Source organism: Epinephelus lanceolatus, chromosome 12, assembly GCF_041903045.1.
Source record: "Epinephelus lanceolatus isolate andai-2023 chromosome 12, ASM4190304v1, whole genome shotgun sequence".
Classification (NCBI taxonomy): domain Eukaryota; kingdom Metazoa; phylum Chordata; class Actinopteri; order Perciformes; family Serranidae; genus Epinephelus; species Epinephelus lanceolatus.
This window is the reverse complement of record NC_135745.1, coordinates 17635968-17662077: the sequence shown is the minus strand read 5'-3', so window position 1 is coordinate 17662077 and position 26110 is coordinate 17635968. Positions and strand designations below refer to the sequence as shown.

The 26110-nt window shown below is 38.3% G+C and overlaps 2 protein-coding genes across 2 annotated transcripts in view; one reads left to right on the top strand and one right to left on the bottom strand.

Annotated features, from left to right (window-relative positions):
- Positions 1-5262, top strand: part of LOC117271434 (protein APCDD1) — a 29079-nt gene extending 23817 nt beyond the window's left edge. Inside the window, exon 5 of the mRNA XM_033649580.2 lies at positions 2807-5262. Coding sequence (XP_033505471.2) covers positions 2807-3270 — 464 coding nt within the window. The 3' untranslated portion in view covers positions 3271-5262. The remainder of the gene's footprint in view (positions 1-2806) is intronic.
- Positions 5263-6650: 1388 nt separating this feature from the next.
- Positions 6651-25787, bottom strand: LOC117272544 (vesicle-associated membrane protein-associated protein A). Its single transcript, XM_033651528.2, has 6 exons — positions 25621-25787; positions 19165-19317; positions 15517-15620; positions 13123-13203; positions 9261-9440; positions 6651-7600 (listed from the first exon to the last, which is right to left on the bottom strand). Exons 1-6 carry the CDS (start codon positions 25676-25678, stop codon positions 7439-7441), a joined length of 738 nt encoding a protein of 245 aa, XP_033507419.1. The 5' UTR covers positions 25679-25787; the 3' UTR covers positions 6651-7438.
- Between the last annotated feature and the right edge of the window lie 323 nt (positions 25788-26110).

Sequence of the window (26110 nt, the reverse complement as noted above, 5' to 3'; positions counted from 1 at the left end):
GTATAGTATGTCATAAAAAAAGTCATAGTATAGTACGTCATAAAAAACGTATGTCGTAAAAATGTCATAGTATAGTATGTCATACAAAATGTCTTAGTATAGTATGTCATAAAAAAACATTGTAGTATAATATGTCATAAAAAAGTCATAGTTTAGTATGTCCTAAAAAATGTCATAGTATAATATGTCCTAAAAAATGTCATAGTATAGTATGCCAAAAAATGTCATAGTATAGTATGTCATAAAAAAATGTCATAGTATAGTACGTCATAAAAAACTTAATCGTATAGTATGCAAAAAAATGTCTTAGTAGAGTATGTCATAAAAAATGTCTTAGTATAGTATCCCAAAAAATGTCAGAGTATGTCATCAAAATGTCTTAGTATGGTATGTCATAAAAAAACACTGTAGTATAGTATGTTGTAAAAAATGTCATAGTATAGTATGTCATAAAAAAACGTCATAGTATAGTACGTCATAAAAAACTTAATCGTATAGTATGCAAAAAATGTCTTAGTAGAGTACGTCATAAAAAATGTCTTAGTATAGTATCCCAAAAAATGTCAGAGTATGTCATCAAAATGTCTTAGTATAGTATGTCATAAAAAAACATTGTAGTATAGTATGTTGTAAAAAATGTCTTAGAATAGTATGTCATAAAAACCGTCATAGTATATTATGTCGTACGAAATGTCACAGTATAGTATGCCAAAAAATGTCATAGTATAGTATGTCATAAAAAACCTATATCGTGAAAATGTCATAGTATAGTATGTCATACAAAATGTCTTAGTATAGTATGTCATAAAAAAACATTGTAGTATAATATGTCATAGTTTAGTATGCCAAAAAATGTCATAGTATAGTATGTCCTAAAAAATGTCATAGTATAGTATGCCAAAAAATGTGATAGTATAGTATGTCATAAAAAAAACACTGTAGTATAATGTCATAAAAAATGTCATAGTTTAGTATGTCATAAAAAAACGTCATAGTATAGTACATCATAAAAAACTTAATCGTATAGTATGCAAAAAATGTCTTAGTATAGTATCCCAAAAAATGTCAGAGTATGTCATCAAAATGTCTTAGTATAGTATGTCATAAAAAAACATTGTAGTATAGTATGTTGTAAAAAATGTCTTTGAATAGTATGTCATAAAAACCGTCATAGTATATTATGTCGTACGAAATGTCATAATATAGTATGCCAAAAAATGTCATAGTATAGTATGTCATAAAAAACGTATGTTGTAAAAATGTCATAGTATAGTATGTCATACAAAATGTCTTAGTATAGTATGTCATAAAAAAACATTGTAGTATAATATGTCATAAAAAATGTCATAGTTTAGTATGCCAAAAAATGTCATCGTATAGTATGTCCTAAAAAATGTTATAGTATAGTACGTCCTAAAAAATGTCATATGCCAAAAAATGTCTTAGTAGAGTATGTCATCAAAATGTCTTAGTATAGTATGTCATAAAAAAACATTGTAGTATAGTATGTCATAAAAAAACATTGTAGTATAGTATGTTGTAAAAAATGTCATAGTATAATATGTCATAAAAAATGTCATAGTTTAGTATTCCAAAAAATGTCATAGTATAGTATGTCGTACGAAATGTCATAGTATAGTATGCAAAAAAATGTCCTATTAGAGTACATCATAAAAAATACCTTAGTATAGTATCCCAAAAAATGTCAGAGTATGTCATCAAAATGTCCTAGTATAGTATGCCAAAAAAATGTCATAGTAGAGTACGTCGTAAAAAATGTCTTAGTATAGTATGCCAAAAATGTCATAGTATCATATGTCATCAAAATGTGTTAGTATAGTATGCCAAAAAAGGTCATAGTATAGTATGTCATAATGTCTTCATCACTTTAATTTGGCAACTGGTAAAGGAAGACCTTATTGTAATAATTTAAATACTGCTGGGTATCTGAATTCATAAAAATACATCTTAGTGTTAGTTTATTAGTTGATCGATGCTTTGTAAAGATAATCTGACTGTAAGTTACTAAAGCTGTCAAAATAAACGTACTGAAGTGAAAAGTTCAATATTTGCCTCAAAAATGTTGTGGAGTGGAAGTGTAAAGTAACAAAGTGGAAAAACTCAGTAAAGTACAGGTTGGACAAAATTGTACTTCTTGACTAAATGTACTTAGTTACATTCCATCAGTAAATATAATATAGTTTATAATTTAATAAACCAGTATAACATAGTATGGGAAATATGATAAAGTATAATGTGACATTAAGTAATATAGGGTAACATAATATATAGTGTGGTGCAGCAAACACATAACATACTAAATATGATATTGTTTAATGATACAAAAAATAATGCAGTCCATCATACAGGTATATAGGTTTTTGACACATGTATGCATTCAGAAGAACTAGTACAACAAAATAACCAAATTACGCTACAGTACAGGACACTATGTTTCAGTCATTTTTATTGTTGATGCAACTCTGACAGTCAGTTAAGTTAAATTAATGTTCAACATGTTGGAAAATGTGTTTATTTTCTCTCTTTCTGAGAGTTACATGAGAAGTCTGTTCAGTACATGTTTAGCTGGAGCCAGCGTCTCTAATGCTCGCTAGTTAACATGTTATACTGTGTATCTTGGTGAGGTATAATTATTAGCAGTGATGGTCATAATTACAAAGAGGTATGCAAGAAAAAGTCTTCATGAATTCAACATAACACAGCTTGAATAATGGCTATACAGATGATCATTTTGCAGGTGAAGTATTTGAAGCTAACAGGTCTCTTTGTGTCTTTCCTCCTCTAGTAAACCACATGAGAGTAACTCCCATGGACTTTGCCACCACCTCCCTCCTCAATGTCTTCAATGGTAACGAGTGTGGAGTGCAGGGGTCCTGGCAGGTCGGGGTGGAGCAGGACGTCACTTTAACCAACGGCTGCGTGGCACTGGGCATTCGGCTCCCCCACACAGAATACGAGCTTTTCCGCATGGAGCAGGACGCCCACGGCCGTTACCTGCTCTACAACGGCCAGCGTCCCAGCGACGGCTCCAGCCCAGACCGGCCGGAGAAGCGGGCCACCTCCTACCAGATGCCCCTGGTGCAGTGTTCGGCAAGCAGCCAGCCCTCTGAGTACAGCAGAGCGGACGACATTGACAGGCCTCTGCTGCACCACAATGACTGCACAGGATGGCACAGAGGTAGCCAGCAACACATCAGGGTGGCTCTTGTTGCATTCGTCATGTCTCTGCTTCTCTGCTGGAAAAGCTAGAGAGCAGTTTGGGCTTTTTCTACATAAAGACACAACAAGAAAAGAGTGTGGATTACAAGAGCAGACAGCAAATATAAACTTCTCTGATGTGAAAGAGGATGAAACTGGTGCGCCTGATCCTCTGAACTCCTTCCCAGCTACCAAAGACTCAACACTGCTGCACCACAGAAACTTTAGCACTTTAGAGTGGAACCAAAGACCAACCTGTCTGTGTTTCCACAAGTATACAAAGATGTCTATATATCCGCACAGACATGAGAGTATGTTTTATACAGTGTATTTACCTACAACTTTCAAGTCATTTCTTGGTACTGCCAAAAGACACGATTCGATGTGTGGAAACTTTTTCTATGATGAACTCTTGACAATAAGCTCCCTGCCTCGAGGAGATGTGCTTATGGACAGTCACTGTTTACAGCAAAAGGGAACTACGCGACTTATCTTACAGAAGTTTCTTTAAATGTTGCCTTACAGTACAACAAACTCAGCAGCAGTTATCTGTCATCTATTCCATATTAAGGTCATGATGCTATCTTGGATAGAATAAAGTCCATAACCTTCCATGCATTTCATTCCCTCACTGATCAGAGAGCTACATCTACGCTGGCCAATACGATCAATGGCTATTTTGAAATTATGTCATACTCAGATTGGGATGGGCACTTAAAAATTGGCATATAAATTGCCACTCTCAACATCTGGAGACTTCAGCTACACTCTTAAGTTTGAATTGGGACTGAGCTAAATTTAATAAAATTACACTTATAACAATATTTTTTGATAAATATCAAGAATTTTAATGTATGAAAAATCACAATCATGTTTTATTGTTGTGCTTTACATGAACAAAATGTTTCATGGGAGAAAAATCTCTTAATTTTTTATTACAATTTGATTGGAATCACTAAATAAACACAAATTCACAAACTAGACTACAATATGATAAAATCACAAAATGATTCCAATTCATTTTTATACATTTTTACACCTACATTTGGGCCCTGTTTGGGGGCAAGTTGTAGCTTAACTCCACGATTAAAATTTAGATACTGCCATTCATTTTGATGGTGAACTATCTCGGCAGTCAGTGCAAGAATTTACTGTTTAAATACTGTGGACCTATAATTTCGTGTTGACAGGAAATGAACCAAGGACTACATCTGGGGACATATGAAACTGCAACTTCAAATTTAGTGCCAGTTTCAGAAAGGGTATCATAATATGTTTTTGTCCATCAGTTTTTGGTTTTACAAGGATTACTGCATTAACATCTGACCTTTTGTATTAGTATTATTTTTTTTTTACTAGACATAAACAGACCCTTGTTTTTGGTACATGTGGGTCTTATCCCTCCAAATAGTCACAGGATTGTGCTTTAAAGTTTGTTGTAACAACAAATATAGAAGACTGAGGTTTAGGTTTAACTGGACATTTGTGTATTTGTAACAAAGAATTGATTCTGGTTATGAAGCACTGTGTAGTAGGCCATGTCTTACCTGTCCAGTTTGTGCAGCTACTTGAACAAGTCTTCCAGTGTGGAATCGACATGACAACATAAATTAGTGCTCTTTGCTCCTCAAGTTCCTGTCTAATCTTGACAATGGAATAAATTCAAAATACCTTTCCATAGGATAAAGGTCATCAGAACCCTTCAGTTCTCCAGTCGGATCTCGATCACAACTTTAATGAAGCTCACTGCAGTGTTGTCATTATCAGTGTAAAGATGTCGTCACCCTCTGGATGGTGGACCAGTACCTGTTTGGGAACTTTCCAGCATGCTTCTACTGAACCAAAACTTTCAGACTGTGTTCAACAGAGACCCCCATCCCAGCATACTCTTTTCCTGCAGTGGAAAAACTCTTATATTGCACAATTGTCATTGATTGTGCAGAATCTCGTTCAGTGTGCGCAGGCCTGAACCTGTATTGGACTCCAAGAAATGTCTTTTTGTAACTGGTTACATGTATAAGATTAAAGGTTTGATACACTTCAGTGTTGATCTATTGTTTAATTTTTTAAAGTATCTTTTTTGCATACTTACCTCTAACAATATATTAATATAACTTTCAAATTGTTATGGAATTTTACATTAAAAGTCATGGTGTATTATGTCGTAAAAAGTCATACTTTAGTCTGCCATAAAAAATACTATTAAAGCATGTCATAAAAAATGTATAAAAATATAGTGTGCCATAAAAGTCACTGTATTGTATGTTAGTCTTTTAAAAAGTGTCAAAGAATACATTATGAAAAAAGTGATTTAACAAAGTCACATTATGTTGTAAAGAAAAACAATAAAAGGCATCTATAGTATGTCTAAAAAAAAGTTAGTTTTGTCATAAAAAAGTTTTTTAAAAAGTCATTATCATAAAAAGGTCATAGTATGTCATTAAGAAAAGTCAGTATTGTATGTCATCCAAAGTTCTAAGAAAATATAGTATGGCATACCATAAAGTCTTTTAAAAAGTTATAGTTTAGCATGTGATAAAGTCATAGAACAGTATACTACAAAAAAAAAGTCATTGTATTGTGTGTCATAAAAAGGCTCAGTATGGTATGTCATTATAAAGTGTCATCATAAAAAAAATTTACCAATTCTTTAAAGGGCCTTAATTGTCACCTAATGCATTCATCGACATTCAATACTTGCTCAGACCCCGCAGGCACAGGATGTCCCTCTCTCTACTGCCAAAAAGACGAGGAAAAAAAAAAAACAAACATCCAGTGGTCTTTTCCCACGGTACCCTGTCCTCCAGCAGTCAGTGTGAATCATACCTCTTTACATTTAATACAAAGATTGCAGGTTTCACTTTTGGGTAAAATAAGCATCTTGTCAAGAAGGTTCAGTATTTTAGCCATCAAACTGAAATGTACCAAAAACTTACCAAAATTACCTTGGCAGAAAACCTCAAAAATACTGAGTAACAGCCTGGAATATATGCAAGGTGAAACCATTAAAATGTAGAAACATCTAACAAAGAATCCAAAAGAGCGCCAGACTTGCATCTTGATTAATTTGGTCCGTAAACACTGCATAACTTTACACAGCATTTTCTCCAGTTTCATAACAGAGCAGATGTCTGAGGTTGAGAAGCATTTTCTAGTTGTATGACCCTTGGCAGCTAATAAAGCCGAATAACAGGGATATAATAGATATTGCTTGACTGAAACGTCAAGTGTAATTAAAACACATGGTTAGCTCACATAGGGTACTTTGTTCTTGTAATAAGAAAAAAAGTATCCAATACAAAATGTTGGCAGCAATACTGATGGAAAAGCTGGCACACAAACATAGCACGCTCACTTTATGGCATCACATAAATAATATTTGAGGGTGTATCACTGAAAAGGGGAGACACAGGAAAAGATGGCTATCGAAACCACATTTTTTCATTTTTATTTCTTCAATGCTTAATACCATGGGACAGGATTTTAAGAATGGAGACCTTATTTCAGTCATATTTGCCTCAAAAGGAATATATGATTTGTATAATAATAATAATATTAATAATAATAATAATAATATATAAAGTCTGCAATGGTGTTGTGAGGAAAAGGAAAGGACAGAAATGTACAAGAAGGAGGCACCTATCCCCAGCTGGACCTGAACATTCCAAGACAAGAAGTAGAAATTACAAACTGAACAAATTTACTTCAGAGGCAATCCAGCAACAGGTAGCAAGGTGTTTTTGATGGAAGTTCTTTCCTTTTTTGTTTAAAAGGATTTAAAACAACATTTACAAGACACCTAACATTCCATTCAATTCCTATTAAAAACAACAGAGAGAGAGCGAGAGAAAAAAATCTAATCTTCTGACTGCCTCTTGCCCATGGTTCACTCTAGGTGCATCTTCCATGTTGACTGATAGTATACAACTCTCGTTGTCCTGCCACATTACCTGTATAATCCAGCCATCAGAAAACAGAAAACAAAAGAAAAAAGGGAGCAATCACTTTTTTGTCGCCTTTCTTTTCTCAACTCTCTGTGTACTAACCGTGTGAGATTGTAAAAAGGCGGCGCCTTCGAATGATGCTGTACAGATGTGTTCACTGTAGGCCACACTACCAATGATATGGCAAAGTCAACACAAAGACTTCTCGGTTTTTCCAGGCCTGTTTTTATTCCGGAGCCGGGGCGGGGGGATACGGCTGGCATGCATCTCCCAGTCTACAAGATGAACTTCCCTAGGAAGAATCCGATGAAGATGGCTGCTATGACGACGAGGAGGGAGGGCAGGGAGGCGGTGCTGGCTTCTCGGCCGAGGAGGCTGGTTGAGTTTGATGTCATGTGGTCTGAGCGGGGCATCTTTCTCATTCTGATACCATCCTCCTGTAACAGAGTAGGAGGAGTGGAAAAGAAGACCGTCAACATACAAGGCATGTTTGCGAGCCGGGGGGTCCTCAAACTTTATTATCTTGGAACCCATAATTGAAAAATCAAATTTAACGAGTCCCCTATATGAGATTGAGCTCTTAAGTGGACACATTCTCACTCCGACCTCGTCACATATTTGGTCATGGACTTTCCACGTCCACATATGACATGCAAGGTACCCGGGGTGTGTTGGTTGTTGACATTCTGAGACACCTTGTCAAGTTTTGCCTGTTACATGCATTGCCTTCTTTCAAGATACACTTCTGGTTTCACAGGAAATTTACTATTTACTTACAGTCATACTTCAACAACTAACGCACCTGGTTGGGTTTAGGCAACAAAAACATATGGTTAGGTTTAGGGAAAAAGAACAGGGTTTGGCCGTAGAATCTAATGGACATGAACACCGCTCTCTCGGGTGCAAGTCCATGTTTGTTGGACCAATCCACAACAACTCCCACCCACCCAGTCGGACTTTTGCTGCCTTAACTTTAATCCTTGTCCTGCCGCGTTTCCCCCTGATGCTGCCGGGCACCATTAAACTATAAGGGCAACCGGCCGCATATCATGCCAACGTTTAAGGACGGCCTTTTTCATCAGTGTTTGACGTCGCAAGTCACTGCCCAAGCGCCGGATGTCGACGAGGCTCCTTATGAAAACGTAACCTAACGTAAACAAAGATATGTTATAGATCACAAGTAGCAGGCTTAGTTTCAGTATTGACTATTGTTCTTTATGTTTTGGGTAACTTGTGTTTGGTAGCTATTTGTACTGTGTGGCGTGGCTCGAAGTACAGATGTGAGTGCGCCCAGAGCGTCCTCAAAGCATCTTGAGATCTGACTGGCCAGACGCCATTGAGAAGTGGTCTGGGCTGCATATGGTTATATTCTGTCAGCAGTTTGTACACTAATTTGTCTTGGTCCACACTGAAGGACCACCAGCTCAGCTGAGGTCTTATTCATCCAACTCCCTGCTAAAGAGCCAGACTTTATGTTGCTGCTGTTACACAGGTTAGATGCACAGCACTGCAGGATCATCTCTGGAGCCGATTTCCTTCCAACAAACAGTCAGTTCACCGTATGCTGTTATGTGTTTATTTGCATATAGAGCAGGGAATTGAGATCCATTAAAAAGTGGTCACTCGAGACACATGGAGATGCATTCTTTGTCCATGTGTGACCAGACAAACTAGGGCTGTCCACTTGCAATCGGATCACCCAAGACACATGAATACCAGGCTCCATGTTACATTTTTGCATTGTAACAATTTTGGCATTTGTGTTTTGCCCTTTAACTTGTTTCTCTGAAGATTAGGAGCTGGTCTGGTTCCTCTGCTAGACTAACTCAGTAGGAACCAGATGTAAAATTTGCTTTCTTTGATTGTGTCAAGGTGTCCACACTAACTGCTTCAGTGTAGAGGAACTGAAGCAGATTTTGCTTCCATTTCAAGAGCCCATTTGCACACCGTAATAATGTGCTATCTGTATAAGGAATATGTATGTTAAATGCCAGGTATTAATACACACAGAAAGCAGTACAATCACAATGTTTTTAGGATTGGAAGTAATCACAAGGAAACCACCATGTTTTATCGTGTCTTATCAACACATCTAACCTTTAATTGTCGGTTCTCGTCAGCCAGCTTGTTCAACTCAGATTGCAGCCTCTTGCACTTCTCCATCACTTTCTTCATCTCCGAATCGTCCAGTGAGGCAGTGACAGGCACCGTGGCTGCTGATGTGTCGCCCTTCGCAGAGTTCATCACCGGGGCTGCTTTGGTCGCGTCCACGTCATTCTGCCCAACAAGTAGAGGGAGAGAACCACTGAAGTGAAATCCAGCATGCCCTGAGCTAAGTAGGGAGGTTAGCCTCTAGACGGAAGCCCGTGCCAAAGAAAGGCAGCCTTGTCCGAGGCCCAGAAGCTCACAGTGCCAGATCAAAGAGACCAAGGAGGAAATACATCCCTCCAGAAGTCATGTTTGATGTGGCTTTGTTTTGTGGGACAGACAACATGACGGCATGGGGAAATGAAGGGCTTTGTAATGGAAATACAACAACTGTATTGTAGATGAAGGTTGACAATCAATACACAGACAGGATATGATGTTATTATCCCTTTTACCACAATCCAAGGCAAACATTTATATAGAAGTCCATCAAGGCCAAGGTCATTTTTGGAAGAAATGATACTAAATAAGTGCTGCTGCAAACATCCGGATGTCTCATCATAAATCAGCAGGAAGGTTCAGATGGTCAACACTGACCTGTTGTGTCTTACAGCAGAGTAGGTGTGTGCCTGTGACTGGGGTTATCAAGAGGGCAACTCTGTTCATGATGTTTTATTAATTTAGGCTAAGGATGCACCAGTTGTCAAATGTAGGGCCTATACTGATAATCAAAATAACAATGTGGCTGACAGCAGATACAGATGTTTTTTGGTTGTGGTTATTTATTTTGTTTTTGTTGCTATTAATTCCCCCTAATAATCGTCATTATTAAAAAATACTTAAGTGTTTTAATTTAGGTCATTCAGCCCTTCCTTACACTACCTTTGAATGAAAACAAAATCAATCAAAGAAGGGAAGGGAAGATCTCAGTTCGTCCCAAACACGTTTTCTATTGTCCCTGGGACACTGTTGGTCTGGAGCACTGCTTTTTAGCCTGTGCAAAACTCACAACAATTAAGAACACTTTATTTGATTTGTATTTCTCATATTAATAATTTATTTTTTAAAAAATAAACAAAAAACAAAATTGATACCTGGCACTGTGTGACAATACGATATTGCCACACAAAAATATCGCGACTGGCCACAAAGCAAATATCAGCCGATATCACAGTTCGGCCAATAAATCAGTGCATCATTGATTTAGGCTTCTCAGCAGTGTATTTAAGCATCCCAGAGGACAATACCTCTTCTTGGCCTAACCACCTCTATGGTGCACCTCAATCACCTGCACTTACTATATGTTACCAACACTACTTCCACACAGAGCTGGGTATCTTCATAAATGTTCCTATACTAGTGCTAACTACATAACCAAGTTGTGGTACAAAGACCATCATAACATTTTTATATATTTTTTCTTGAGGAATATGAACTTGAGCCATGAGAACAGGAGTTTCAGTCTCAAACACCAGCAGTTGAGACACTGCCTGATAAAACTGACGAAATGCTTTTTTAAAATATCTGATCGAAAACTAAGTAAACAAGATCTCAAATTTGACTACATATTTGATGTTGTATTAGTACTTCTGAACAAACCAAACAAAAATTCTCACACACTGTCAATCCCTTGTGCTTAATCTGTTTATGCCATTTGGTCCTCAGACTTTCATTAGGTAAAAGAAGTGGTCGACAGACTGTGGAACTGTTTTGGTTCTTACACAAGTCAGTCTTTCACACAATGTATCCGTCTAAGACTTTTTGGTGTGCTAATTTTTTTTTTTACCAGCTTTCAGTCCTTGACAGCTTGTTAAACTGAACAAACACATTTTGTTGTTACTGAAAAAGTATTGAGGTTTAATACCCTGCCCTTCTTGCACTCTATAAATGTTACTCTTCATGAGTTTCCACGTCATAACATTACACCTCACACTACGTCTTAATCCCATAAAGCTCCATACTTTACGTGTTGCAAGTGACATACATGCAACACAAGCCAAAGCAGAGAGCAGACACCGTGTTGACTCAGCAGTCCACATATCCACACAGCAGAGCTTCTTAAAGGAAGTTAAATCTGGCTGGCCCCAGGGGCATTTCACCTGAACTGTGAGGACCTGCTGAGCTGTCCAGCAACACTGCTTACCTAGATCCTGATTACACTGAGAGGCTCATTAATACAGGGTCCCAGTGTGCACAGAGTCACCAGTTTATTAAGCACAAACTAATGCAATCCATTACAATAGCCCTGTAATCAACACTATCTTTGTACGGCTTTTTACGTTCAGTTTGTTTCGTTGATTCAGTTTTAAATGCTGAGTTAGTGTGCCATGTGTGTTACTATGGGGACTGACAAAACATTAGTGTAATGCGGACCAATACAACACCACAGCTACAGTCACACTCAGAGCTGTGCTGAGGTCTTGAATCTTAAATGTGTAAACCAGCCATTTTAATATCAACATGCTACTTACTTTGATGTGAACAAGTGGTTGGAGCAACCAACTAAATAAACACCCACATCATTCAAACTGTTTATCTTTCAAAGCTCTTCTCTCACCTTGAAATGCTTTCACACTGCTGTTCTTGGTATTCACACCAGAGAGCTTTGGGCTTGATGTAGGCGGTATAGGTGGCGTTAGCCACCAAATGCAAAATGCAGTGCAAAAGGCACCTGCTGGCTGCGGTTTTCATGCTCAACAAAAATCAGATGCATGCAAAGATTTCATGCAGCCCACAACAGAACATCTGCATACAACATAGTGGGAATTTTGATAACGTTCAAGAACAGCAGCATTGCTTGTAAATTTCAAACAATCCTTTGCGGCATCACTTGTGTTGGCCGCCAGGTTGATGTGGGTTAACAGGAGCACACAGTTAAGTGTCAAGCTTTAACATATAACAAAACACTTTTAAATAATCATTTTGGTGGTTGTTCTATTTTTTTTCACACTTTCCAATTGTGCTATAATCCCTGTTGCTGCCAAGAGACAGACTGCTACGTGCCAACTCTGACTCATGGTTTCACTGTATCATGGTATACAATATTACACCATCATTATTATTATCAGTTACAATGACCTTTAACAGATAACAACAAGAGCGTTTTTTTGGTTGAGCTAGCACTCAATTATGTGTGAAACTTGAAACCACTGTTTTTAATGGAAGTACATGTAACAAAGGCAGCTGAGGAGGAAAGGGGACACACACAAGCAGGTGAGACTCTCCATCCAGTTGCATATTTTTCCAATGCCGTGGATAAACAAATGTACATGGTATAATAACCATCAATTTTCATACCATGGTATACCGTGAAACCACTATAACGCTGCAGCCCTATCTCTGACACACCTGAGGTTGCCAGAAGATTTGTTCAGCTAAAAACAAGGAGTGTCAAGACGGTACTGTTCCTGATCTGCCTGACAAAATAAAATTTCCACCATTTGAAAAACAGAGGTGTGACATGGCATGACACAATTAAGTATTCTAGGTGAGGTTTGGAAGGGAAACAGCAGATAATTTTATGAGTGTAAAATGGTGAGCGAGAGAAATGAAAACTAGCAGCTCAGGTTTTTTCATTTTCATATATATTTATGCATGTGCCCATGTTTCCATTAGAGCAGCATTCTCAACTTATTCGACATTAAAGCAGTGGATTTTATCCAAAGCTTTTGCCTTTATGGAAAGCTTGGGTATTCTGGAAATTTTCAAAGTTCAGCATTCAACAAAAGTCCTTCAGCGACAAAAATTATAGTCCAGGTTGTGATTTAAATTATGTGGAAATAAGTTCTTAATGTGCGGCAGCACCTCTTACCACTTTATCGTTTTCAGAAGGCAGCTCGAAGACACATCTCAGTTTGGAATCCATGAGATCATCGGGTTTTGCATCTTTCCACTGGTGGAGATGAAAAATGGGCATGTTATTCATCAAGTCAAACTGCTAGCAGCTGGATCCTATCCACTCACAGACACAGACACACAGACACACAGACACACACACTTCATATTATTCACATGCAATGCAGCCTTAAATCTATGGACATAACATAAAACATGCACAGCTTCATTTAAAAAAACAGTAATAACCACCAGCCTCATTTTCCTACACAAACAAAAGTCTATATTTTCCATTACTTTTGGGGTCTGTATGTTTGAATGACAAATTTCCTTAAAGTCCGCTCCTAACCTGAGACAGTTGTTTAGTGATTTTACTCACTCAATAACAAAGGTGTGTGCTTATGATTCAAAGTGCTTATAATGTAAAGCACAGATTTATGCTTGAGTAAAAGTGACATAATTTGTGTCAGAGGTGAAAGGTCTAACAAGGTTAAGTTATGCCATGAAACCAAAGTATCTGATAAAACAGAAACCTTGTGAGATTCTGGTTATCAGGACCAGTCAGACATTTGTTCCTTCACACTTCCTGGATTTTGCATCTCATTCAGGACAAGCCAGCTCATGAACATGACTTCAGGGTATGTGAATGCCTGCCTGACTAAGGCTTTGCTGTCCTCTGGTGGACACTTGAGAATGCATCATAGCTCACTTATATATATATAAAATTTTTTTTTTTTTTTTGCCATTATGGCCTTATCCATGAGCAGAATGGCAACTACCCTGACATGATTGATGACCAAATACAGTTTTTTAGTAAGCAGATAGAAATTTGAGTACTATTAATGATAGAAAATGTATCAAAAACAAATGATGATAGGTTTTAGTGAGCCCTGTAGAATATTTAAAGATGTAGGAGTGGACGTCAGTTGTTTCTGAGGCATCATAATGCATGGATATGGCTCATTAATTACAGACAGAAATCCCACAGTAATCTGTATTTATCGTAAATATAAAAAAACTGATGATTTTTTTTTTTTTTTAAAGAAATCTGAATTCATAAAACAACATTTTCAATGTAAGCTATTTAGTTTAACTATTGCATTTTTATTATTATTTTGAGAGACTCCAGTATATAATAAAGAGCTTATTTGTCTTCTACCCCTTTTGCTGTTCACTTTCTGTAACGTGCAGAGTATTCTGAGCTGTCCCAGCTGCAAGAGGAGCTAGTTTACTGTAAACTGAGGTGAACAGTGATACAATACAATCATTTGATCTATTTCGTATTAAAAAATCTAAGAGAAATCATTCAAATAAAAATTCACAAAGCTTTTGTTTGGACAGTACTGAAATTGGTGTCTGGTTTGGATCATCTTTTCTTGTGGAAGCAAGCAGAGAAGAGGCCGGGACACATGCTGCATCTTTTACCACCTCACAAAAGCTAGGTTCGGTGCTGGGTGCTACTCTTGTGGCTAATCTTTGCCAACTTTTAATTGTGCTGAGGGAAGTTGCGCCTGATGTTACTAGGTGACCATAACCAGCACCGTATCATAGCCAACTTACCAGCAATCCCAAGTTCAGAGCTGATCTTCTTTTAGCCGTTGTTTTTTAATGGTGTATTAGGCCAAACGATTGTGCATGGGACAGATGTAAAGCTCTGGGTCATCCTGCACTAAAATGACCAACTTCTCAATATTTATCATGGACTGATGTTTACACAAGAAAGATATCTAACCCCATGACTGGTTGTTTCTTATTACATGACATGCGGTGCATGTTGCTGCATCCCGAAAGGTGGACTCTGTTTATCTCAGGACGCAGCCACCACACTCTTTTTGAATGTTTTGGAACGCTTGCATGCCGTGATTGTGTCGCCCCAGCTTTTGAGCGTGGCCTCTGTGCGTTGTCATTTAAAACAGAGGGCGCATAAAATGCAGCATGTGTCCGGGCCCTAATGTAGACAGTTTCAAACTTATCAAAATATCCTAAATTGGTCCTTTCATATTTTCCTAGAATGTTCTGCAGTGTATGTGATTAACATCAGCTGACAGGAAGTAAACATGGACCCAAGCAGTTGTCTAGCAATTCAATTTCAGTAAACGGTCTATAGCAAATACTACAGGGACCCACAGGTAATTCAAAGGAAACTAGTTCCTTACACAAGAGTAAGAGTTTGTTTCATAAAGAGTAAAACAGGTAAAGAGGGCAAACATTTGTGTCAAGCTCCAACATCAGTGTATACTTATTTTTTAGTGGTGTGTGTGGATTTCCAAACATTAAAATGACTACTGACAGGTGCTAAAGTGTGTTCTGCTATACACATTTTAAACAACATCTTTGCTAAGAGTCTTAAAAGTAAAGAAAAATCACTCACCAATGAATCCATGTCGGAAACATTTGACGGGGCAAAAATCGTCTGCACCATGAATTTGTGTTTACTTTTCTCATTGGGGTCATAGTCAAAGGGCTGTAGCATGACTGTAAATGAAAGATAATCGCTGTAAAACATTTAAGCAAAGACATCTCTACACAGAAAAAATATTACCTCAATATTCAGCATAATAAATCCCAGAAATGTATAACCTGTGATAACACACTGCCGTGGTAAAATATAATTTAATAATTTGCCTAATTTAAATAGATGTATACCTCAGCAAGCCAAAAATGAATACATTCCTTATGTAATGTGGAAATTCCAAGTCAGTACATTCATCCAACTGTGAAGCTGGAAGGCTGACTTCTGATCAACCTCATGTTGTTGTCTTTCTCTTAAATTAGTTAATTCCATCTTCTCCTAACCAATTTTAAAAGGCTGTTGTTTATGTTCCAAAATTTAAATGAATTAAATATAAATCTCCAACGTGATTGTCCATGCAGAGTGGTGCACCATCCAAAATTTAAATAGCATTAAACAAACTCCTGTGTTCCTTTGATGATTTAATAAAACTTATGTACAATGGCAATATGTTTTCAAAGCACTGAACATTTCTTATTAAAATATAGCTATAACAAGGCTGTCACATGACGACAGCTTCTCTTTTCTTGGTTAGCGGCAGAGAACAGCAGAATTACTTAACATTAACAATAAAGGCCTTTCCACACCAAGTCTGTGTTTTTCGTCGGAATTGTTGCACATCTAAAAATAAATACAACCTCACGTTATGTCAATCACCTTTACCACTGATTTCAAAACCTTAAGATGAAAGTTTCAGAGTAAGGTTCAATTTTCTGTGTTTTTTTTCCGCATCCATCAAAAGCCTTGAGAGTTTTTGAACAAGAAGCAGTCAAGAAAATGGAACCAGCGGAACACATATATCCGCAACGACAGAGAGGAACTGGGTGCACAGCATCATTTCATAACTCAGCATACTTTCAACAGGTCACATTCAGGTGGATGATGACAACAAGGAGGATGAAATAGAAGATGAAGCCTGCACACAGACAGAGAAGGAGAAAGCAACAGTGTGGAGACAGAGATAGGTAGCTGCAGTGCCAAATGCCAGATGTGAGCAGAGAGTGGTGACAGCCAGGGAGGGAACTCCAGTGGAGTTACAATTGAGTTTCCAATTTGTCTCCTACTGCGATTTTCGCAACAAACCAAATGATGACGGCTTTGAAAAACACATACAAAACATACAGATTTGGTGTGTAAAGGCCATTAGAGAGAGCACGAAAGCGCAGCTGGTGCTGATACATAAATACTGCAAGAAAAAGTATTAAAACCCTTTCCAAATTTAACTATGATTGTAAATGTGAGTATTTGGAACATACTGAGCACACAGACAGAGGAGAAGTGGATCTGCAGGACTTTTCTGAGAGGTTTCTTTGGACCTTTTGATACTTCTTTCCCCACTTTGAATGTTATCATTGAAGTACATTGCAACTAACACAAATTGAAGCTGTCTACAGTCACTAGAGGAAACTTAACATTCAACAGTCACCATTTTAAAGCAAAAGCATTAAATTTAGTGACCTGAAAAGCTGCTGTATAAGATTTGGGCAAGGCAAGTTTATGTGTTCAGACTCCATGATAGTGTTGCACGGTATACCGGTACTAAAATAGTACCGCGGAACTAGAGTATTCCAAATGGTACTATACTGCATTTGGAAAATACCGGTACTTTGAAATTGATTCAGTTCATTAATTTAGTTAATTTATTTTACTCATTTATGCACACAAACGCCTTTCTTGTTCCTACTGGAGCACAGATTGCGCAAGTGGTGTGTATGACAACACCTGTATCAACATTCGCAGCTGGCGCACGTGAAAAAAGGCAAGAGAAAGTCTGAATCGCAAAGGGAGACAACACGAGACAACACAAACTTGGTGGAACTTGAGTTACCAAACCGTGACATCCGTACTGAGGTACTTACTGAACCATGATTTTTTTGGTACCGTTACACCCCTACTATTTATTGTTCTAAAGGTTTGTATCCAAAAGGACTTTTCCTTAGGAAAAGTAACGAAGAGTATTGAAAAGTATCGAAATTCATATTCGTATTGGTACCGAAACAAAGATTTTGGTATCGTGACAACACTACTCCATGATAAATCAACCAATCCTAAGGACAGAGGGATGTCGTATGCTGTAAAGCCCTGTGAGGCAAATTGTGATTTGTGATATTGGGCTTTATAAATAAAATTGATTGAATTGATTGAAACTGATTGACAATTTGACAATTACAGCACCTATATTGAGGCTAATTTGACCCTAAAAAGCCGGATGAAAATATCCAGCAGCTCCGATTAAGATGTTTCTGTAGGCTGCTTTCGTGGCTGTTACATTAATTTTCCTGTTTTCATGCTATAGTTCACATACATCAGCTATATTCAACCTAAAACCAAATATTTCTGCCATGACACTACTGTGGTAGCCCCTTGTTAACAATCTTTGTATGACTATTGCTGTAAAACTGGCGGGGTTTTTTAGGGCCCCAAACACCAAGCTGACAATCAGTCAGTTAACGTGTAGTTTTAGCAGCGTGTCCAGTACAGTTGGCTCTCGTCAACCCTTAGCAGCAGCTGGCTGAATCAACAAGTTGAGGTCTGAAATAGATACTTGCAAAACTAAAAAGGTCCTTCAATAGTACAATAAAAAATAGGAGCACTCTGCATATTGTTTTTCAAGCAGAAAAAAATATTTTACTGCTGTCAGGTCTGTTTTAAGACTCAAGGATATCTTCCTCTGCAGTATCTCCTTTTTGGAGATGAGCCTTGTCTCTTTGCAAGATGCATTATACAGCATATGGTTCCTTACCCTTGGGTCACAAATTAATATTTGTAATGCTAAAATATTGGATGCCAGTATCCACTTGCAGTATTTAACCGACCAAGCAAATATATTGTGCAGTTTTAAATGAGTAAAGGAAAGCGGTTTGTAAGTAGAGCCAAGCAATATATTGATATTATATTGATATTATATCGATATTGTGATACGAGACTAGATGTTGTCTTGAATTACAGTAAAGTGATGTAATTTTCTGAACTTTGCAGACTGTTCTTGCTGATCTATTATTTGCCTTTACCCACTTAGTCATTATATCCACATAACTGATGATTATCAAGACATATTTATTTATTTATTTAAGACATAAAATATTTTGTGAAAGCACCAATAGTCAACCCAACAATACTGCCCCAATATTGGTATTAGGGTATATTTCCCAGCCCACTGAAGAGACCACTGATGGTTTAGTGTTTACTGTCTTATTATACAACTGGCATACAGGTCAGATTCAGTCTGAATCCAGTATGTACTGTACACCACATGTGCCACGAGTGGAATGCGAACCATATGGACTTGACCGGATAACAACTGCTTCCACATATCACTGCTTGAGGCTTTAATAACTCCACTTCAATTCAGCATGTGACCTTGCTAACCTGTGACCAAACTGTGCTACATCTCCCTGACCTAGTTTCCCACCGTTCTCTCAATTAACATTTTGTGGGCTGAAGAGAAGTCACTGGACTTAAGAAAAAAAACAGACGGTTGACTGAGAAAATCTCTGATAAACTTACCAGAGATAACGACAGTTGCTCCGGCATCAATGACGCCGCTGTTTGGCCGTACACAGTACCTGCGAGGCGCGGTTGTCTTCACTTTGAAACACACTTTTCTGTCAGAGGGGTTTTTCAGTTTGAGGTTGGTGGTGACTACATCTGTGAAAGGACCTGATGGAAACAGAATGACGAATTAAATTATTTCTGAACTTTTGGAGCACAGTCTTTACACACACCACCACAGCAAAACTGTAAAATGAAAAATAAAGGGAAAAAAAAAAAAAAAAAAAAAAAATCCTCATACCACAACTTAAATTATCTGCTGCAGCATTAAAATGCAACGAAGACACAGTGAATGTAGAATACCAGAGAATGGAGGATAAATATGTTGCATGTTTACAGTTTACAGTAAACTGTGGAAATACAGAAAATTCAACATTTCAGGTTGCATCTAATCCCTGAAAGGCAGATAAGGTCTGCAGTGTTTGGTGCCAACTTTTTAGAGTTCAAAAAGAACTCTAAAGGACTGATTTCAAAATACTGTCAGGCTTTAACTCAATTAAGCCTGTATGATTAAGAGGACTAATTGAATAGTGACTTGCTGGGCTTAAAGCTGGATTGCAGGATAGTTTTGGCATAAATATTCTAAAAACGGGAAAGATGAAAAAACAGTAGCCAGAACTACACTGATGCTAAGTAGGGGTGGGGGAAATTTCCGATTCTTAGATGCATCGCGATTCGGACGTGGACGAATCTGAATCGATTCACAAACGTCCAAATTTCGATTATTTAAATCTGTTAATTAGAGTAATACAGAAGGTTCTAAATAATGCGGAACTAAGAAGCGCGGTACGTGTCATCTCCGGGACACTTTGGGATGCGCACCTGGAGCAGACACGCCGACACATGCACAGAGGAAAACAAACATGGCTGAACGCTACCCACCTCGCTGTGAGAGCTGAATAGCTTCTTCTAATTTAAAAGCAGATGTGTGGAAATTCTTCGGCTTCTACAACGTTGACGGCGGAAGCGAACTGGACAAGAGCCACGTTATATGTAAGCTGTGTCGTGCTAAAATAAAATACTTTGGCAACACAACAAACATGAGAAGCCATGTAACTTGATTCCACCTGACGGAGGAGTCAGGGAGACGGCAGGCTGTTGTTGCTGCGGCAACTAGTGGCGCTACCGACCAGAGAACAATCGAGGAAGAATTAGAAAGCTGCCACCCTCATCGGAAAAGGCGAGGCGAATTACGAAGGCCATCGCAGCATTTATTGCCAAGGATCTGCGTCCTTATTCTGTAGTGGAAAATCAGGGATTTCGAGCACTGCTGCATACATTGGAGCCCAGATACACCATCCCATCCCGACGCTATTTCACCGACACTACCATCAAACCAAAACAGAAGTCATGGCCTCGCTGTTGAAGGCAGGTAGGTAGGATCGCAGTTACATGTGATGCATGGACGTCTGTCGCCACCGAATCATTTGTTACTCTAACTGCGCATTTCATCTTGTGATTTAAGATACCTGTTACCTTTGGTTCCGTACAATGAAGTTGTAACTTTACAGTTTGCAAGCATTTCCATTTATATGTTTAATAAAATATAATGGAAATGAATTCAACTCTTTCTTATTACAAATGCACTGTTTTTAAAAATTGCAAGTGTTGAATGCTTATTCAGTGAGACAAAAAGAAATGTGTGTTGTGAAAAAGTGCATCAATATACATAAATTAAAGATGCATCAATAATCGTTTTATAATCGAATCGTAGCCCCTGAATTGTAATCGAATCGTGAGGTGCCCAAAGATTCCCACCCCTAATGCTAAGGTGTATGTTTTGGTTGGTTTGACTATTACTGAAGACTTTTCAGCTACTTCCAGTTCGTCTGTAAGACACGCTTAACAGCACCTTGTTTAAAAAGATGCAATTTTCAAAGTGCATCTTAAAAAAGTTTATCATCTTACCAGTCCTGACGGAGTATTACTACCTACAAATGCAAAGCTTTGCGTGAGACCTTCATGAAGATCAGTATCACTCCCTACATGTCTTCAAGCGACACACCAAACCACCCAAATCAATTACATTTTCCCCCTGACAGTTAATTTCATGCATTCACATCGGAAATGACGCCCCTGCCCTACTTCGGTCAAACATCAAGAGATCAATATTAAGCTCTCTATCTTGTGGCAGAGCTTGCTTCAAATTCCGTAATCATGGTCAACATCATCCAGCTTTGATGAGTGATATCATGTCCAAAACACAAATACAACTTAATCAGCACAGTTAGCCTGAGGGTCTGGAATAAAATATGTCTTCAAGTGCATGGTTAGCTGACATCATAGCATGGGTGCTATGGGTGAGAACAGTCTACTCATTTTACCTCTTACACTATCAAGTGTTTATTTCGATATCACTAATTCTGACATAAATTTGAGTTTCATAGAACTTGCCTCAAGTTACCATTGGTATTTACAGATTGCTGGGTGTTTCAAAGGCTAACAGTGCAAGTTGTCAACCAATGGGAAATTAAATTGACTGGTTGGGCTTAATATAGGCTAGTTTTATTTTAATTTTGGACTGAGATATGAGGTTATACTTTTTTATCTGTGACATCCCTTATATGTCTTAATTACTTCATAGGGATGTCAAAACATAAATCAATAAAAATAAAATAAATTATTAAATTATTAAAAAGGTTTTTACACATCAACTATGTGATTCAAATGTTTAAAATGCATTTAACAAATTTCTCATTTAAGATAATAGTACATTCATTTAAGGTAAACTCTCACTAAATAATTATCAGGTGTCTCTTGTGTCTTTTCCTTAGGATCAACTGATGGTGATTTGCCGAAAGTTTGAACTTCATATACATTAAAATCATAGAAAACGCCCAAGAAATAAAAGCATTCAAATACTCTTCCTACTTTCCATACCTTTTTACAGCTTGGTTGTAGCTCTGCTGTTCACAAAGCCCACATTCAGCATTCACTCACAGTTAGTGTTCAAAGAGATAAGAAGCAATGCATGACCAGATTGGAGGGGCTCCACCCAGGTAAAGCTAACATGTACTGGGATGACTGGGGCGTTGTTTTCAACACAGGTACATCACAAAGACATTCCTATAAACCTGAAAAACCCACTGCTACCATACCACCCCTACTGACTCAGAGCAGCAATCTGTCCAATCACAAGTTGAAATAATGGCCCTGTGGATGTTGTGAATGAGTGAGGAATAACGTTGAGTAAATGTGACTTGTGTGCAGATACAAAGTACATGATAATTATCTACTGACTCTGCACATGCCTGAAGCCTTTCTGATGTCCTGTACCTGCTGAGTACAAGAGCACTACCTGCTCTTTGCATGAGAAAGATTAAAAGGAGGTAAAAACTCTGACTCATTTCATTTATCAAAAGCCTTTCTGTCACAAAGACATAATAAAAACACGCAGACCTAAGACAACTCGTAATTGCTTCATCAAAAAGGAGTTTTAGGTTGACTGAGATGCATTTCTACACTGTAAGGTACTGTGAGCAGCACTAAAACCTGGACTGAGACAGATAAAACACTGGAAAGCAGTTGAGCGCATCAGATATACACCCACATAGCCTGCATCCACTGCCTAATGCTGAGAAGCCACCTTTGCTCAAGCAGCGTTAGCACCGTCTCTCTCATCTCGTTGCATGTATGCTGAGTTAGGGTCCCCCAGGCCAGTCCTATTCTAAAAATACCAGCCAAGGAAAGGAGGGCTGCCCCCTCTAGCTTGCTGGAGGAATCCCAGCAGAGGCTCTAAAACAGACCAGCTCTCAGATACATGCAGACCAATTTAGCTCGGCCTCTGTGACAGCAAATGAGCTGTGGTCATCTTCCTTCTCCTCATATTGCTTCTCAAAAGACAGAATAGGAACCATTTCATTTTCCTATGTGATCCAAAGTGCATGATCATTTTATTTGATCAATCTGACATTTAGCTTCGTGCTGGTTCATACCAGTAACTAATGTGTATCAAAGCGCAAAAACGAACTCTTTGCATAACATTTTGTATTCAGACTCATGCCTGCATACACAGGAGGTTAAACATCATGACTGTTCAAATTATACTCGAGCAGATGCAGCAGTGGTGTAGCTTTAAGTCTGCATGCTAGTTATCCTCCTACATAACAGAAACACCAATGTATTTGCAGCTGCTTTGCATTTTAATTTACATTTCATACTAAGACCAAGCCAGTGGGATTTTCTTCCTCACGCCTTACACGTGTTATGTTCTCAGTGCAATAGAAAAAAACAAGTTGTGATTAAGTGATTAATGATGGTCAATAAATGATTATCAGCAACACAGCCTTGCTTCCATTCCAGTATGCAGAGGGTAAAAAGTTAACCTGATGACAGAAAATGTAAGACATGTGTCTACAAATCAGAGTAAGTCTAATTAGAACACAATTTTAAATCAAATAAAAAAAGAGGAGGTCCATGATCAGATTATGGTGGACCATGTCTCTGCCATCAGACTAAATGCCAATATCAATTTAAGATTCATCTGAAGGACAACCATTAATTTATGTATTTGGGTTTAACTCTTGACCCCTCTTTTTCAGACTTTTATGTAGCCAAAACAAACAGAGTAGACATCTGGCTGTACCTGTCGGCTCAGTCAGCCGTTTGACTACTTCACTGAAGTTGTCAGTAAAACCACCATTAAACTGTTGCACAAACTAAACCTAGTTTCACAGGTGCTCAGTTGTCAAGGTCGATACTACTAGCTACTTATAACTAGTTAGTTTTAAACTTAATTCACCATGGGTTTTATTTACTTTAAGCTGTATCCCTCTGCAATTTCATTGACTGGCAGGCTGTATTCTCTACCATACGTTGTGCACCTGATGATGCAGTCACAGGCCTAACAGAAGCAGAAAAAAATACTTCTCCTGACTGGAAAAAATGTTTAGCTGTTTAATAAAGTACAGAGAATAATGATGGGTTTCTGATAGCTTTCTTGCTTCTTCCAAGCCTGTGATAAAGATCTGAATGTGTACGAAGATATGACAAATCAGTTTCACACACCACACCTAATCACCAAAACATTTCAGTGACTTCCTCCCACCCAAATCTATCCTGCGAGTCTGGTTATTTGAACCGGTGACCTGTGCAACAATCCTGTCATGTTCAGGCTACAATCAGTGTCCAGTCATACCTAATCCTAGCTAACAATCAGCCTCTTAGGATCAGCGAGACAATGGTCTGAGAGATTCTTGGTTCTATGACAGTGGTGCATTCAGCAACAATAAAACAGTGCCTCATTGACAACAATGCCTGCAGCAGAGACAGAGACTAGTAACTGGGACAAATGCAAGACGTGTAAGATTTCTGGGTCAAAATGAACAATGGTCATGATAAATGGATCAACTGCTGGGACTGTTTTACGACATAATGTCCTTGGTGATACTGAAACTTGGACTTGCATCAATACAGTTTTACTGTTAGCTGTTATCTTCAGCACTTATAATGGTGACTTAATAACAAGAGCAACAGTTGAATAATACAAATGTCATAACTTAAACTACATGTAGGAGTTTGTGAAGCTATGAGACAAGGTTGATAGGTCCGCAAAATGCATGTTTGTTGTTGGAGAGCAGCTATGAATGTAGCTAGCAAGGTAACAACTTTTGCATTAGCAAGCTAGCCTTGCTATCATTAGCCAACGGGCAACTGACACATCATTGAACGTTATCATTGCCAAGCAAGCCATTAGTGATGCTCTAATGTGCGGATTACTTTCGTTTCCTATGAATGGGTTGTGACTACAGTGTTGTAGGTTAACATGTTTACTGAGCATATGTAGCTAATGGAGTTAACGAACGAACATTAGCTAAATGTTGCTGAAAACTGTAGGTTGTTAACGTCAGTTGGCTAAGTTTGTCATTCCTACTGTGAAGTTGCTTTACGAGTATGCCACGAAAAAGTGTCTGACAGGTATGTCAGGTTGGAAATTAACATTTGTTGCTAAAAAGTAAATTTATTTCGATATTACGTCCAGATTGTGCATTTCAGGGGATAGGCTGAGCCCTGAGGAAACAACAGTTTGCTGTTGCTAACATCACTAGCAACAGCATAGTGTTAGTAGCTCATGTTGCTAAAGACAAACACTGCGTTATATGCTCACTTTTATTCCGTTTTACAAACACTATCTATTCCCACACATTACCCCCCTCTTTGCTGTGTGTTGTCAGTTAGCTGCTTGTGAATGGCAGGCGGTCAAGAGGCACGCCACGCCGGCTATCCACGTCACTACAGTGCGAGGATACAGCGGCCCGTCTTTTCCCTGGCTAACTTAAAATGGCGGTGAATGCTAGCTAGCATGCTAGCGCCGAAATTCGCTTGAGGGAGTGTGAAATCGTCTCAGTCAGGTAAATTCTCCACCACTACTCGCTGGACATTTCACACGTCAAGAAATGTTGCTTCACCTACCTTTGAATCTGAGGTCGGAGGGAGGGTCGAGGATAAGGATCTGATCCAACTTTGACATTTTAGCTGAGGGGATGCACTTGATTTTGGTATCGGGGAGAAACTGACAAGTGGAAATCCTAGATCCCCTGCCACTACTGAGTCAAATGCTGACTGAGCTCTGCGAACGAGCATGTGGGTACAAATACTTGAACGCGCGAGTGCACAACCCTGTTGCGCGCCCTCGTGGCTCAGCAACTGATGTGATTACAAATACAAAGTTAACTAGTTATACTGCAAGTACGTTGACATACTTTGGAGGTAAAATACTTTATAAAATTACACGAGTCCCGATGTGACCCTTGGCTAGTTTAAATGCAAGTCACTTGGTCTGTTTGTGGTTCAAATACACACTACAAGGGGATTTTGCACTCAAGAAAATGCACATGGGCTCATTATCCTTTCACTTTCTGTTACTTCACACAGTTAAAATCTCACAGCAACACTTGATATC

Bases quoted from the DNA above. Each gene is read 5' to 3' on its own strand.
- LOC117272544 (XM_033651528.2), bottom strand. From the start codon at position 25,678: ATGTCAAAGTTGGATCAGATCCTTATCCTCGACCCTCCCTCCGACCTC. The intron at 19,318-25,620 runs GTAGGTGAAGCA...TGTTTCCATCAG, and splicing joins CTCCGACCTCAGATTCAAAG to GTCCTTTCACAGATGTAGTC. The intron at 15,621-19,164 runs GTAAGTTTATCA...TTTCATTTACAG, and splicing joins AGCAACTGTCGTTATCTCTG to TCATGCTACAGCCCTTTGAC.